Consider the following 16,566-nt stretch of genomic DNA (forward strand, 5'->3'; position numbering starts at 1 on the left):
CTGAAGGCTGGTGTGCATCACTGCTGTTGCATCACCCATGAGGTGCAGCCTCTTCATTTAGCGCCTACTGTTCCCTTTAGCCACACATGTTCCCTCTGCTTTAACAGGACTTGGTGATTTGATCTGTCCTTACGACACAGACAATCAAACATATAGTCTTTCCCTCTGTGTGTGAAACCTACAAGCTCAACAGTTTTGATTCAAGATTTTTATGATAGAGAACTGACTTACTCAATAAGTAATGAGCCTGCACAGGAGCTCGTGATGTGGATCAGGAGAACACATGACGGCACTTCATCCAAGGCATCATGTTCACTTCCTCCATTACGTTTGGGTCGAACCAACCACTCCCTGGAAGAGGGGTGAGGCTGGATGTTGCAGTGAGGCTTCAGGGGATTAGAGGATTTACTGAGGGAGAAAAAAAGCTTCACTAAAGTTAAGCTTTGCGGAACAGGGAAATTAAATAGAACAATTTGCAGGATTGGGAATTTTTTCTGAAGCAAAAACATTGCATGAGATGCAAAGAGCTGTGGTGTTATATTTTAAAACTGTCTCTTCAAGTCCCTGCTGATTTTTTTGTTGTTGTTGTTGAAAGATTTGGGTTAAGTTATCACACACAGGTGTGACCAATGGTCTCTTTATGTTGACATCCTTCATCACTCTGATGTTACAATCCATGTGTCTTATTACGAGCCTAACCACGCACTAAATGGGGGAATAATTGTGTCAGCGGCTGTGTGAAGTGTTATTTAAGGATCACAGCCAGGAAGAGGAAGCTTAGAATTACTGTACATTAAATGAGCCTTGACAAGGGCACAAACCTGACAGTATTTTATTTAAAATGGAGACTATTTGCAGGATTTTTGTCCAATAATAGAACATTATTACATTTTTATTTTTGATGACGTCCTTGAAAAACAATTTTCGATTTGACCTTTCTGTTTCTCTGATGCAGGACTGAGGCCCAGACCTGAAAACCACCCATCACTCCTCAGCATCTCCCTCACAGCTACATCCATCCATCTCTTCTCCACTCTCTGCCTGCATCACCTCTCTCTGTCCCCACCAGACCCCCGTCTCGCTCTCTCTTTCGCTCTCCACCCCCGCCCCCTTCCCGACCCTCAGCCTCCCTGATGCCTAAGAACAGCAAGGTTACGCAGCGCGAGCAGAGCCATGAGCACGTCACAGAGTCAGTGGCTGACCTGCTCGCACACGAGGAGCCGCTGGACTACAAGAGCAGCTCGCTGAACGTCGGAGGGGCCACCGGGAAGAAAATCCCACAGTTAGAGGTGCCCGAAAATGATGGACGCCCTGCCTGGAACAGCAAACTGCAGTACATCCTGGCCCAGGTGGGCTTCTCTGTGGGCCTGGGGAATGTGTGGCGCTTCCCTTACCTGTGCCAGAAGAATGGAGGAGGTGAGTTACTTGCATCAGTGTGAGCTGCAGTGACGCACAAGGCACCAATAAGCAAACGCAATAACTTTTCAGAGACTTTTAGAATCAGCAGATAAGTGAAAGATCCCTGCAGTTTTGAGAAGTGCTAGTTTGAGTAGCTATGTGCAAAACTGTTCACAGTAGGAGTTATAAACAGAATGGATAGAGATATACTCTCAGAGGTGTGCATTAATGTAACACATACAGAGAGGTGTGGAGACAATAACGTAATGTGTAGTGTCTATTGTGACCGTTTCAGTATACCAAAGTTCCAATGTCACTTAGTCTACACGGTGTCTCGGTTTTCACTCGTGTTCTAGCTCCTTTTTGTGAAATACAAGTACTTACGTGAAGCAGGGAAAATGTGAACGAGGTATATTTTTAGAATACAAAAAAATACAGCAAGCAAAGTCACATCTTGTCTGGTCCACTACCTACTTGATGTCCTATTCCTAATCTCATGTATCATCAATTATCACACAGCAAAAAACGGTCAAAAAATGATGTCGATCCACACCTACGCAGCTCTTTAGTCATCTTAACGTACAATGTCATCACCCTCTCTATACCATACCGGTCGTAAATAACTTTTACCTGTATTCTAACAGAAGTTATATAATAAATAATTTGAATATAAACATAGCCTTAGCTCAGTTCACTACTATACAATATTCAAAACATACAGAAACTGTTGTAATGACCCAAATAATATCAGAACCTATGTACCAAAACAAACATTTTTAAAAGTATAAAAATGGGATCAAGTGGCCCTTGCAGTGTCTGTGGGGGTCCTGGGCCTTGCTGATGAGGCCAGCTGCAGTCGGAAAGTCACTGTTCTTGTGCTGAGAGTTTTTGTCCAGGATGGCAGATTGCAGCCAGTCACCTTCTTAGCGGAGCAAATAGTAAAATGCCAATCTGTCACTGTCCTTGGCTTTGGCTATATCGCAGTAAGCGCACCAGCTAACGTGCCAGCATACCAGTACTTAATACCAGGCCGGCTATGGTTCAGGAGGTAGAGTGAGTCATCTACTAATCCTAAAAATCGGCAGTTCAATTCCTGGTTCCTTCAGTTCACGTCGAAGATATCCTTCGGCAACACATTGAACCTCAAACTGCTCGCAAAGTACAAGGTGTGTGAGCGCATGTGAATGTTTATGTGAGCAGGCGGCACCTTATATGGTAGCCTTGGATACCGCCTTGTCGATGCTATTGGTTCTGTTTTGAGTGGTCAGAGGACTGGAGAGGCGCTACACTAATGCAGCACTAAAGGCATCTTAACATTTAAAAGATGATATGATCACATAAAAGTTTGAAACCTAGTAACTTTTGGTATGTTTTTCATGAATTGAAACGAGTAATGAATGCGATATTTACACATTTAAAATCACATCCATATAGAAAACATATTTTGACAGCTCTCTGTGATCATAGGAGGAGAGACAATCATGAGGTCAATCACTAAAAAAGTCAATCAGTAATCGGTAAAAAAACGATTAAGCAACAAATAAGTGTAATCTGGCGTTACTCTGCTCTTTCTTTTCATTTTTTATGTTGCGGGGTTGGTCTATTTGGAGTCTACTTTGGTCCTTTGAGTTTTCTGTCTAGTGCCATCATCAGCACGTTGATTTACAACCAAACACCTGCAAAACGTATGCCATTCCCGTCAGCCCCCGTCTGTTTGTCGTGTTTTGGTCCCATGTGCAAATGTTAGCACACTAACTCTGGATCTCTGCAACTCTGTCCATCCTGCAATCTTTCTGTTTATCGAGAACGGCGAGGCAGAAGAATGGCGCAACATTCGTGCCTTGAACAGGCAGTGCAAAGGGGGCTTTGAATAGTGAATATGTTTGACTATATATCTGCAAAACATTGATATTTTAGCATCATCATTGTGAGCATGAGTGTCTACTTTAAGTCTTATTCAGTTTATCCACAATCCAGTCTGCAGTAAGCAGAACATATCAGAGTAAAAATAACAATAGACATCCTGTTGGATATCAATCTTTCCACCATTAAAGTCATTTGTAGCCTTTGGCACAAAAGCTGAGCAATAATTCATTACTTTTTTTATGAGTGAAATCATATTGTGATGGTGACATTGTTTCCAAAATCCAAATCAGTTTTACAAAACAAACTAATCAAAACAGACTAAATTAGTTTCATGAGGCCTTGTTGAAATATGTTACATGCAAATTTTGTATCCATGCTTATTTTTTCATATAGATATAAGAAAAATGTTCATATTAACGTCTTTATCATACTGACCAGTCCTACAGGACACATGAAATCAGCTTCAGCTTCTTGACTTCCTGTCTAACTGAGCTTCAGTAGCTCAGTAACCTTCGACCATCGCAAACAACATGCAGCTTCCATTCAGTGTAGAAGTGCAAAGAGAGCAGCTGTATTGTGCAGAAAACAGCCAAGTCTAAATATAGCTGCACTATTGATTACTACTGCCGGTAGTTCAGGCCGGGCTCCACTGATGCTCTGATGAACAGAAGAGTGCTCGATTAAAAATGTCACTGTATAGTGATGAGCTTTTATTTTGGTGCATGTAATCAGAGGCGTGCACGGTGTAAACCTGAGTTCACTATAGGTGGAAAATCACCTCGTCATCATGCACTGACAGACATGCTGCTCACACTGCTCCAAATCTTTAATGTTGTTGTGTTTGCTGCTTTACTGCCCGTGTCTGATTTACTGCATATATGCAGGATTTATTGCTGTTAGGGAGGATTTACTCACAGTAAAGACCAGTAAGGTTGAGTGACCTGAGGGCCATTTTTCACTCTGTAATTGTCTGTCTGGCAGCCAATTACAGACACATTAAAGGTCTGTGTTGTTTGGGAGTAATCGCTGAGTGGGCTCTCTGTCACTGATGTTATTTCTTTCCACGTCACGTCTTTCATGACATCCTCTATAATTTCTCCCTCCGTTGTCACATCTTTATAGTTATGACTGGAATATATATCACTTCTATCACGGGCTGCAGTTTATATAACGTGTAATGGAGTGGATTTACAAAATCCTGGCAAAGGCGCAAAACTTCTCACTACATTTACCCTCACAATTCTCTCTATTTCTTGATTTAGCCTTTCGCCTCCTCTCACTGCCTCATTACTCCACCCACTATCAAGTGTGTGTGCCACTGAATGTAATTCCTACTTTTGATGTATTAATAGTGTTTCGCTGCTATAAGTCCCAGATGATGAGTCACCCTTCACATAAAACACAGTTGCATCCTGATTCTGCCTCTCTGGATTATGCCGCAGAGAGACAAATTTAGACTTCCATCAAAATTAAAATGAAATTCAAAGAATATTAGTCAGTGGAGTCGCAGACCTTATGTTTGAGAGGAGCTGGGTGGGGGAGGAGGGGAAGGTTAAATATATCCCACTGGATCACATTTTTGCACGATAAACTGATGCAAAATTGATGAATTATTGTACAAATGTTGCTGAACATGACAGGAAACCTTGTTTATATTTATAACATTATTTAACGTCCATAGTAGTAATATTAGCATGTTTAGGGTTTAGGGGAAGGTTTAGGGGAAGCTTACAAATTCTAGGCCTATTTGTCCTTCTTGGGTAAAAAAAAACACTGTAAAGCCTCATTCCCACTGCACAAAAAAACCTTCTTACACCAGCAAACATGTGGCTTTATATTGCTATGGGAAAATGTACATTGGGCATGCCCGGGTCTAATAACTCTGCAGTCATCAAGTGTATTTATAGCCTGCAGCTCTGATAGTCATTGATGGGAACACAACACCAGGGTGAGCGTGCATAAAACATTGTTACAACAATAAACAAGTACAATAGACAAGTAGAACTGTAACACACCACAAAGACCAACCACAACCTCCAGTTAAAATGCACCCCGAGACAAGTTCAATGCATACACGTGTGCAGTTTTCTAAGACGATTTCATTGATAATTTGACGAGCAATAACACTGACCAAGAGTGCCATTTTCCTGATCTCTTAAAATTAAAATAAATTCCCCCATAGCAATCAGCTCAGACAATTTCAGGTCTTTCAGTAAGTTATTCCAAGAAGAAGGGGCACCATATTTAAAAGCCATGTACACAGTTCAGTGGGAAAGCAGTTTATAGCCTATCTTTAGCAGTTTTACCTGTGATTAAAAAAAACAAAAAACACTGGCTGTTTGTGATGTTGCTGTTGTATTTGGTAGCATTATATTGAAAATGTAATACTTATCTGTCTTCTCGTAAATGAAGAAAACAGAATATTAAATTCTTGAATATTGTGTAATACAACAGCGCCACATTCTGCGATGCTTCCTAATGTAACAGACGGTTCTATATTGTGGGTCCCTGTTGATTTGCCGCAGGGACGAGAAATGTGGTACTTCCATTATTTTGTTTGGGAGTTCTTGGTCAAGGAAAAATAAAAGAGCACCAGTTGCTGTTTGAGCTGTCACATTGTCTTCCATCCCCTTTATTGTTTTAGTATTTATCCAGTTAGGCGAACCCAGGATGCTCGACTACTATACAATGTGCAACTTAAGCTCAACAAGCCTGCCTGTTTTTCAGGTGCCTACCTGGTTCCCTACTTTATCCTCCTCCTCATCATCGGCATCCCGCTCTTCTTCATGGAGCTGGCTGTGGGTCAGAAGATCCGACGTGGGAGCATCGGGGTCTGGAACTACGTCTGTCCCAGTCTGGGTGGGATCGGCATGTCCAGTCTGATGGTGAGGGGAAAAGGAGTTTTATTTTCAAAATTATTTACCATCTCTATAGCTGTAAAACTTAAACATACTTAATAAAGCTCTCTTAACTCCACTGTGGCTGTCAAAGACTTTATGTCAGACCAGTAAAGCACAAGTATGAGAAATTGTGGGTCCACTGGTAAGAATCAGGGAGGTTGCAAGGGGGGAACAGCTGTCAAAGCCTGGAGTTAAAAGAGAAGCACATCTGCTGAATGTGCATCAGTAAAAGGATAAGAAACAAGCCCATGCTTTAAAAAACAAATACAACTAATATAAATATACTACAACTAATATAAATGGAGTATGGTTGTGTGTGTGTCTTATGTGTGTTAATCATATGTAACAACCATGAAACTGATATGGCAATGAGCAGGGTAAAGTTTCAAAAACATCTGGAGTCACCACAACAGCCTTCAGACTGCCTCAGGCTCTTAGGTTTATGGGAGGTACTGACGAGTTTGAGAGGGAGAGGTAGCCTTTCTTCGGAGTTGCACAGCGGGCACAGAAGCAGCTATAAATATCTCGTAGAAGATCAGTGTTGAAAAGAGAGCACTTTAATTATTCATGCTTTCCTCAACCTTATTTAGCTTGTGAATGTCCTGGCTGGCAAGACTGCTCAGAAGACTGACAGCAACATGGGACATACGGCTTCATTTGCATCCTTTTCTCATGCTGTTCAGATCTGATTATACAATTTAGTAGAGGAAATGTGACACCTTACAGTCATTTCTGTTACTGAAATGTATGCTGTCTGTCTACGCCACGCAGCAGAAGGCGTCCTTCAAAATATCAATAAACTAGGGTTGCTGCAATATACCAGTTTTAAAGTAGATATACAAAATTTGACAAATATTATATTGTGTACATTTACTCATCTACAATATTGGAAAAAGTGCAACTAGACAGTGAATCTCACCTTTACTTTAGTGATTTTCAAAAGAGAAATTTTTACACATACTTCCATAAACAATGGTCTGTCTATCTATCTATCTATCTATCTATCTATCTATCTATCTATTCAGGTGTGTGGCTTCGTGGGTCTCTATTATAATGTGATCATCGGCTGGAGCATCTTCTATTTCTTCCAGTCCTTCCAGTACCCTCTTCCATGGAGCGAATGTCCAATCAGACGAAATGGGACACTTGCCAGTGAGTGAAATTACATATTAAAGATAAAAATGTGTGGCACGTTTCAAACAGAGAACATTTATTGTAAGGTGGTCTGCATTTCACAAATACATGCTTTAAAACAGCCTTGCTAGCTTTGAGGCTGTAGCTTCTTAGACACAACATGCTTTGAGCTAAAGTCAGCAAGCTAACATGTAGGGAGACGCCTCACAGGAAACACGTACGAATAATGTACTTTTTATAAGCACAAGCTGTAGCGAACCCCAGGCCAGACAATGGTTGAGTGACCTGACGGTTTCAAAAGGTCTTTATTTTCTTTCGTTGTATCAGTTTTTACTTACAACCAGGGCTTGACATTAACACGAGCCCGACCCGCCAAATGCACGTAGATTTCACCAGCAGCGGGTAACAGAAGCACTCTAAATAGTTACTTTGGCATTTAATAATATACATTTTTAATTGTAGATTTTTTTCCTACTCTGTTTCAACAGTATTTACTGTTGTTATTAATAGATATTTAAACAGACAGTGTTTCTCTTGCTAGTTTTTTTCAGTTTAGTTTTTATCTTTTTAATTAATTTTCTACACACCTGCACCACTTTTACTATATACAATGAGAAGCTACTCTTTTATGTTTAGCTAAATATTTGATAACAACTTGTAGTGTTATACATTTTATGTCGTCTTGATTTGGGTGTGTACAGTAGTCATATACATCTAAAAGGGTTTTAAATGTAGTTCAAGTCAATTTCAGCTCTCCATAGTCAACTTTCATCATATAAAACATAATTTCCCAACAACAAAATTGTGGCTAATGAAAATGCTGAGTGGCTTGTAACTTTGGAAAACCACTAGCCACCGTGGCAGGTGAACAAAAGAGTTAATTTCAAGCCCTGTTTACAGCTGTCTCCAAAACACAACACAACTTAGAAACCATGAGAGCTGAAAGCACACACACTAATTAATAAAATCAGCTCTTACCTGAGTGAAACATAACCATAAAGCATATAATCACACACAAGCTAATCACATTAGCCTCATGGATCTACATTAGCGTCAGTGACGTTAACGTCAGCGAGCTACGTCAGCAGCTATTTTTAGCATGAACGCTGCGACACCGAAACACTTTAATTTTCACCAATTTACCGCGATGTCAGTTATAAACACATACACCAAAACAAAGCAAATGTATTAAACCATACCATACCTTGTTCCCACTCCAGCCTGGCGCTTATTTCAGTAAGAAACAGGTTTACACGGTTTACACTTTAGTACAGACATTTCCGCGTTTCCCTCCACTTTCCTTCTGACGTTTGTGCCGCAACAACCTGTTTCCGCTTCAAAATAAAGGTCCTGAAAGATTAAAAAGGAAATGGGACATTCACATTGAGAGGTGACAGGAAGTGAAACTAAAGTTCAACTTTAGTTTTGTTTTGGATTTCTTTCTCTCTTTTTTTTTTATTTACCTTATTTACATAAATTCTTTACCTTTTTAAGGGTCATTTACACAAACATTATCCAAGTAAAATTTGTCAGCATCTGCACCCATGATGAAATTAGTGTAGCGAAATAGTTCTTTTACACTTGTGATCAAAAATGACCCAAAGCTTGATCCTAAAGCTGTTGTGAAAATAGTCTTTTATTAGTAATAAATATAAATTTCAGGCTTTAGGTCCAATTTCTTTATTTAGGGCCCATTTGTTATTGAAACTTTGTCCATTGTGAGTATGAATACAGATTTTTTTTTTTAATTCAATATACAATCCACTTAGGAACAGCAGCTTGCATATGAAACAGTACAAGCCAGAAGCATATAAACATAGGACAGCAAGGACAATTACTACTTAAAGTGCAAGAGGCTTAGACATGACATTATACAACTCATTCAAGAAGTGATTATCTTTTTAAAAAGTATCTTTATGGAAGATAAATTGGTTTTTGACTTCATTCTTAAAACATCTTATGGACGGCTGGCTGTTGGTTAGTTTCCGTTTGCACTTATGAATATGATATTTACCCAGAATAATTATTATATTTACGAATACTGCTAGTTGGCTGGATGGATAATGGTGTACTCGCTCATTCCTACTAACATGCTTACAGTGACCATGCTAACATGCTGATGCAAAGCAGGTGATGTTTATAATGTTTACCATCTTAGCTTATCATGTTTGCATGCTAACACATGCTCACAGACCCATTTCATGGAAGCTGTGCTCTATTTAGAGGAGACTCTGTATTGTGCATGCTGGATCACTGGAATAGTTTACTGGGACACTTAATGGAATCGAGCCATCGTTAATGACGTCAATTTCACCTGTGCTTTCCAGACTGTAACAAGTCAAAATGTCTGCTGTGAAAGGTTTGTTTGTTTGTTTTAAATCGACCTGTTGACACAAATTACAAAAGAGTAGATTAATTCTTTGTCGTCTAATATCAAGAGTGCGTACATTTTCAGAATTATGTTATGTTCAAAACAATATCCATTTGTGTCATTATTATGCTCAATCTTTGTAATAGCCTCTACACAGTTCTCGCTATAATTCCTCAATGGGCCACAGTGCTACAAGCTCCAGGATTAATTTTGCCTTGTAAATCGTCGGCCTATCGACAAACCTACAGCAAGCAGACAAATCGTGTTAACTTTTTCACAACTTTCTGTCATGACTTCACGGACGTAATCCAGATTTAAAACCTCTGGAGTTCATTTGATTAGAGGCGATAATAACATAACCTCGGGGGGCAGCCAAGAAACACTCAGCATGTGTGACTCAGCAAGGCTGCTGGCCGAGAGACGGGGAGCAGAGATTCAGACTGAAGGACGCTGACGCTAAAGGACAGCAGCAGAGTGTGAAACATTTCTCTGTATGTGTGCATCTCGTACATTTGTATCCGCTATGTGACAGACAAAGCATCATTATGGAAACAGATAGTGAATCATTTTTCATCTTGATTTCAACAGATTTAGATTGTCAGACATCTACAAAGAGCTTTCTCTGCACCTGTATGTGTTTGTGTGTACGTGCATCCACATAGAGTCTGCACCCTCCTGCAATATCAAGTATCAAGTGGAGAGTCACAACACCACTGACTGTAATTCACACACAGTAAATATATTTATTTCCCAAGGGAACAAGAGGACAAACTCTGTGTATGTGCAGTGTAGAAAATCTCAGGTGATGTGAATTGGAGGTTCATGCTTTGCATACTAAGCACACGGATGACCTTGTTAGCTTGCTTTACGTCTGAGAGGTGTAAACCAGCGGAGAATCTTGATATTGACCCCGACCAAACACTCATTATATTTCTCTTCCTGCCCTCTCCACAACATCCAAACATCCCTGTTGCATCTTCACACCCATTTCTCTTCCTTCATTATCACCCAGACTAAAGCTCCATCTCCTTCTGTCTGCAAAACACACAGTTGTGGAGCCAGAGTGCGACAAAAGCTCGGCCACAACCTACTTCTGGTACCGTCAGACTCTGAACACCACCAGCACCATCGCAGAGAGCGGCGGCCTCAACGTTAAAATGACCCTGTCACTGCTGGTGGCCTGGATCATCGTCTGCCTCGCCGTCATCAAAGGGATCGCCTCCTCTGGGAAGGTAGTTGAGAGGATGAGACAGGAATTGGTGACAGGATGAGAGAAAACTGGTTTTGTCTTTCTTGAATGTATTTTATATGATTTATTCTTCCGCAGGTGATGTACTTCAGCTCTCTTTTCCCCTATGTGGTGCTGATCTGTTTCCTGGCCAAAGGCTTGATGTTGAAGGGGTCAGTGGATGGCATCGCTCACATGTTCACCCCCAAGGTCAGACTCTCTTCCATGCAACATTTTAAATCACCCTTCCTAAAAAATGCTCATTAAACTGACTTTCTGTCTCCGTCTCTCACAGTTGGAGAAGATGTTGGAGCCCCAGGTGTGGCGGGAGGCAGCCACCCAGGTGTTCTTCGCCCTGGGTCTGGGGTTTGGAGGAGTCATAGCTTTCTCCAGTTACAATAAGATCGACAACAACTGTCATTTTGATGCCGTGCTCGTCTCTTTCATCAATTTCGTCACTTCCATTCTGGCAACGCTGGTGGTGTTTGCCGTGCTGGGCTTCAAGGCCAACATCATGAATGAAAAGTGTGTCGTAGAGTAAGTTCACACCTGCAAAAGCCATTTATCCTGAAGTACCTTTCATACTATACGTTAAAACCTTTAAGCCAAAAAATTTAGTCCAGAGAGCACAAAAAAACTTGATCGCCTGATTGGTTAATTTTACTGTGGCCTCACTCCCAATTTATCAACTACCAATGCTTGGTCAGTAGCCCTCAGTATCAGAAACCGAGACACCCTATAGTGGCAAATAAGCGACCATCAGATTACTCCAGCTTTTCCTAGTTAAAATGTTTTAATCTGCTCCCTGCATCAGCAATGAGTTGCTCTTTTTGAAAAAACACTCAGCGTTTGTGCACCTCCAATGTCTCTTCAGATCAGATTTTTCTTAAACCTAACCATGTGCTTTTGTTGACTAAACCTAAGGGAGTTAACTTAAAAAGGATTTTTAAAAAATGTTTTACCTACATTTTAAATTCATTTTGAAAAGAGACTGCAAGCATTTAACGAGCAGAAACTGTACATTTTCTGTGAAAATGTTGGGGTTTTTTTGGCTGTGAAAATGTAAATTTATTTTGAAAATACACAGTGTATGTACAAACGTGAATTGACACACTGACCCTGAGTGTCCAAAACTGATGCTGGAGGGGTACTGTAATTGTAATTTTGACTTCTTTGTGAGACACACAACCTCCCACCGCCTCACCAAAATGTCAGACTCTTTGATTGTAATCGTTAATTCAGTTCCTTTGCATTTCAACCACGTGAGACATCCTTCCCTTCTGTCTCCTCATCAAGATTCAAATTCGTTTGTATTTTGATCTGTGATGAGTTTAACTCACACCTTTGATAAGAGGCCGAGGGGTGTGTTTCTCCACAAGCATAAAATGTCCAGTTTTCCCCATGCTCGGGGTCTTTCTTCATCCTGACCGCTCACATGTTGATTGACCTTTTCTTTGCAAAGAAAATAAAACCTTGTCGGCCGACAGAAGTCTCTATTTCATTCTTCACCAGCAAAAGCAGCAGAGAATTTCCACCACAGTACCTGGAGCGTCATAGTTTGATGTGTATAGGGCCACTGACATATATCAAGTGGGAAGTGAGAATGTGTTGTTAGTTTTTTGTCTTCTATTGTAGATTAACAAGAAAATTATAGAATAATAGTGAAAATATAGAGTTTTCACAACATACAGGAAATCTCTTTATAAACAGAAAAGAGATTATGGAAATAATCTCTCTGTAGGTATGTATCATATACTTATATTACAGTGTAATTTAGACATTATACCGTGATATGTACGTATTATATTTAGCTGTATGTCTGTATCTGTATTGTCCTGTAGATGTGTTCTCTGCACAGTGTTGAGAGCTACAGAGAACTGGACTCGTATATGTCAACATGCTTGACCAATAAAGTTGATGCTGATTTTTTAATTTCTGTAGGAATGCAGAGAAGATCCTGGGATACCTCAACTCTAATGTCCTGAGCCACGATCTCATCCCACCGCATGTAAACTTCTCCCATCTGACCTCATCAGACTACACTGAGATGTACGGAGTCATCAAGACGGTGAAGGAGGACAGCTTCACCCAGCTGGGTCTGGAGCCTTGTGTCCTAGAGGACGAGCTCAACAAGGCAAGAATTTTTAGCATACTCTGTATTTGACTTTCTCTTTACACCTGTCAGTCTGTTACTGGGTTTCAGTCCTCTGGTCGTCTCTCTGCAGTCTGTCCAGGGCACCGGCCTGGCCTTCATCGCCTTCACGGAAGCCATGACTCATTTCCCGGCGTCTCCGTTCTGGTCGGTCATGTTCTTCTTCATGCTCATCAACCTCGGTCTGGGCAGCATGATCGGCACCATGACTGGAATCACCACACCTGTCCTTGACACCTACAAGGTCCAGAAGGAGCTTTTCACAGGTGAACCTCCCCCACTGACGAGACGCTGTTTGAAAGCCCTGCATTAAAAAAAGATTTGGGATTCGGCTGTGTTAGGCTTTGTGTCATTGCTGAATGCAAAACACTCGAGAAAACGGAGCAAACAAAACAGCTTTCTGCCAGTAAAACCATTTTATTTTCCATTTTCTCATCTATTAGACCAAATTCATTGATTTCCTCTGAAGGAGCACTAATGATTTTTCTTCTTCTCTGGGTTTGTTTCAGTGTGTTGCTGCATTGTGGCTTTCCTCTGTGGCCTGTTGTTCGTTCAACGCTCAGGGAATTACTTTGTCACCATGTTTGATGACTACTCTGCTGGACTGCCTCTCACGGTGGTGGTCATCCTGGAGAATGTGTCCGTCACCTGGATTTATGGCACAAAAAGGTACAACCGGCTATAGGTTCTTGTGTATGTGTCTGCAATTTATCACGTTTTAATTTGAAATATAGGAACAAAAACTGGAACAGAGGCGTGTTAACAAAGTGTTAAATTATATAGCCTACAGGAGCATAATCATTAGTGTAATGTTTTTGTTGCTCTTTCTCTGTCAGGTTCATGCAGGATCTGGAGGACATGTTGGGTTTCCGACCGTGTATAATCTATTTCTACCTGTGGAAGTACGTCTCCCCTCTGTGTCTCATTGTGCTCATCTCAGCCACCATCATAGAGATGGCCATCAGCCCACCCGGGTACAACGCCTGGGTCCAAGATCTGGTCAGTCTGTGTGTGTGTGTGTGTGTGTGTGTGTGTGTGTGTGTGTGTGTGTGTGTGTGTGTGTGTGTGTGTGTATATATATAGATAGATATATTTTGGTTGAGGTTGCTGTTCTTATTCTCATTAACCTATTGAAACCTGGACAAATTGGTTTGATTTCATGTGCATTTGCAAACTCAAACGATCACTTATTTCAAGGAAACAGCAACTGAAAATCACACAAACAAATCAAGGATCCAACAGAGACTGAACACAAAACGAGGACTTAAATACAAACTAGACTGACAAGGGGATGAAGTGCAGGTAGAGAAAAAGGGCAAAGAGGCTCAGGTGAGGGGAAAAAGGTGATGAGGCGGAGGAACAGGCAGGGAGCTGATTGGCTGAGAGAAAAGGAGCAGGGAACTAACGAGGCTGATGCAGGACAGGTGTGTAGATAGGAAAAATGAGGGAGAGGCAGCACAGAAACAGAGGAGAGAAAACACAGTAACTGAAACCCAAAAACCAAGAAAACATAATCATCTTAAGAATAAGCCGAACAAGTAAAAACAAAGACAGACTTGCTAATAACGGTGAATTAAATGAGTCTTTTACACTTAGACCAGTCTTCCCAAAAGTCTAAAGAAATCAAGACACAGCAGACTGTAACAGAAAGTAGCATAGGTCTTTTATTTTGACAAAATATAAGACATTTAGACCATAAACTAATACAGAAAAGGCACAAATTAGTGCATAAAAATTTACCAGAATGAAGAAAATTAAATGTTTGATGATAAAATGTTTCTGGTGGAGGACTTCTATCTTCTTGAGCCATGCAGCTAGCAAAGCTAACAAAAAAAACCCACACTGGCATTCTCCATTAAAGCTTAACAACCTGCTCATCTTTGTACTTAAAGGTCTCATGTAAAAATCCAGTCCGTCTGCAGCTCATTCTAAGGTACCAAAAAAGCAATGATTATTATTTTAAGGTGATTATAAACCAATAAAAACATTGTCATGAATATTATATTTCTGGTAATAGATAACCATAAATCCTACACACTGGACTTTTAAAGGCAGATTTTAGTCCTTCTGCTCCTTTCCATTTAGAGAACAGAAATCTTTGGATAGCACGTAATCACTAAACCCTCTGTGTGTCTGCAGGCTCAAGAACGCTTCCAGAGCTACCCGCCCTGGGCACTGGCCATGTGCTTCTCCCTCATTATCTTGGCCATGCTTCCTCTTCCTGTTGTCTACATCGCCCGTCGCTTCAACCTGATGTCAGATGGCTCCAACAAGCTGTCCGTCTCCTACCGTAAAACCATGATGAAGGACATATCCAACCTGGAGGAGCAGGATGAGTCCAGGTTCATTCTTGGTGCCAAGCCCGGCGAGGCGCCATCAGCAGCAGCGGCACACAGGCCCTATCTGACTCCAGGAGGGAAAACCTTAGACCCCAACTCCCTGTCTCCGAACATCTGCTACGGTACGAGTTACCAGAATGCTGCCATCAGCCCCACCACACCAACTACGCCGACCACACCCGCCACACCAGATTCTGACTCTTGACTGCTGTCCAAACACCCCTTAGACACCCAGTCCTGTAGCACCGTTTACCTTCCAGTCTTGAGTCTCCACCAGGGGTCACTGCAGCGCCAAGAATCCCCGCCGCCACCAAACTGTATGTAGCCACCCAATTTATCTGAACCATAGACTGTATGATCTGAACACACGCTTCCCGAAATAACACCAAGGAACCCCCTGCAGCAGCAGAAAAAAAAGACAAAATTCACTTTTGACAGTAGATGAAACGCTGAAATCAGGGTGAGGTTGACAGTGACACACTGTACATCTGTATCTATTCTGTATATAACATCACAGGGTTTATGCGCTTCAGACGAAGTTCTGTGATCTGTTTTTCTTTGCCTTAGTATAAGGATCCTCGGCAGACACAGACCCCCACACACACCCACATTAATGCACATCCCCGTCTGCACAGTGCAGGGGATCTGAAAGAATGTAGAGTGGAGCAGGTGAGTGTGCTGGTTGTACTGGTTTTCATGCAGTGCACTGGCACAGAGAGCCAAGATGAATGTGAGATTAATTATTTTAAGGAGATACCACTGTCTCCCCAAATGATCATTTGTATATCAGTTTCTCCCCACGTGTAATCTTGAATTTGGGAAGAAAACATTTTTCTTGCATGCCTCGATGTTGAACAAAGAATCCATAAATGAAGAAAATTCTTGATAGATTAAGTCATAGAGGTCTGCATTTAACAGCAGCAAAACATCCATTTACACACTGTCACTCAGCTCATACAGAATAATGTAAGTCTCTTATATCCAGTTGATTAATCAACATCTCCCAAACAAACAGCCCTTTCTGACGGGGAACTGAACAAAAAAGTGACACTTATCTGTGCTCTCTTTGAAGCCAAACTATGGACAAAAACAGTCATTTTAACTTGTTTAACAAGGGAGCAGATGGTCTACCACTGCCTCAATCAGTCATCTGTGTAATGAGACTTTGGTGAATCCGA

The 16,566-nt window shown here is 41.1% G+C and overlaps 1 protein-coding gene and 1 long non-coding RNA gene across 2 annotated transcripts; one reads left to right on the forward strand and one right to left on the reverse strand.

Moving 5' to 3' along the window:
* The first annotated feature begins 956 nt into the window (after window positions 1–956).
* LOC121949554 (sodium-dependent neutral amino acid transporter SLC6A17-like) lies at window positions 957–16,102 on the forward strand. Its single transcript, XM_042495277.1, has 11 exons — window positions 957–1,416; window positions 5,992–6,149; window positions 7,190–7,316; window positions 10,720–10,901; window positions 10,997–11,107; window positions 11,193–11,434; window positions 12,839–13,031; window positions 13,123–13,315; window positions 13,559–13,718; window positions 13,886–14,048; window positions 15,189–16,102. Exons 1-11 carry the CDS (start codon window positions 1,134–1,136, stop codon window positions 15,591–15,593), a joined length of 2,217 nt encoding a protein of 738 aa, XP_042351211.1. The 5' UTR covers window positions 957–1,133; the 3' UTR covers window positions 15,594–16,102.
* LOC121949562 lies at window positions 1,351–8,574 on the reverse strand. The gene is made up of 3 exons (XR_006106247.1): window positions 8,503–8,574; window positions 6,000–6,143; window positions 1,351–1,394 (listed from the first exon to the last, which is right to left on the reverse strand). It is a non-coding gene; the product is annotated as an uncharacterized LOC121949562 (long non-coding RNA).
* Window positions 16,103–16,566: the final 464 nt, after the last annotated feature.

The sequence above is a fragment of the Plectropomus leopardus genome, chromosome 2, assembly GCF_008729295.1.
Source record: "Plectropomus leopardus isolate mb chromosome 2, YSFRI_Pleo_2.0, whole genome shotgun sequence".
Taxonomy (NCBI): Eukaryota; Metazoa; Chordata; class Actinopteri; order Perciformes; family Serranidae; genus Plectropomus; species Plectropomus leopardus.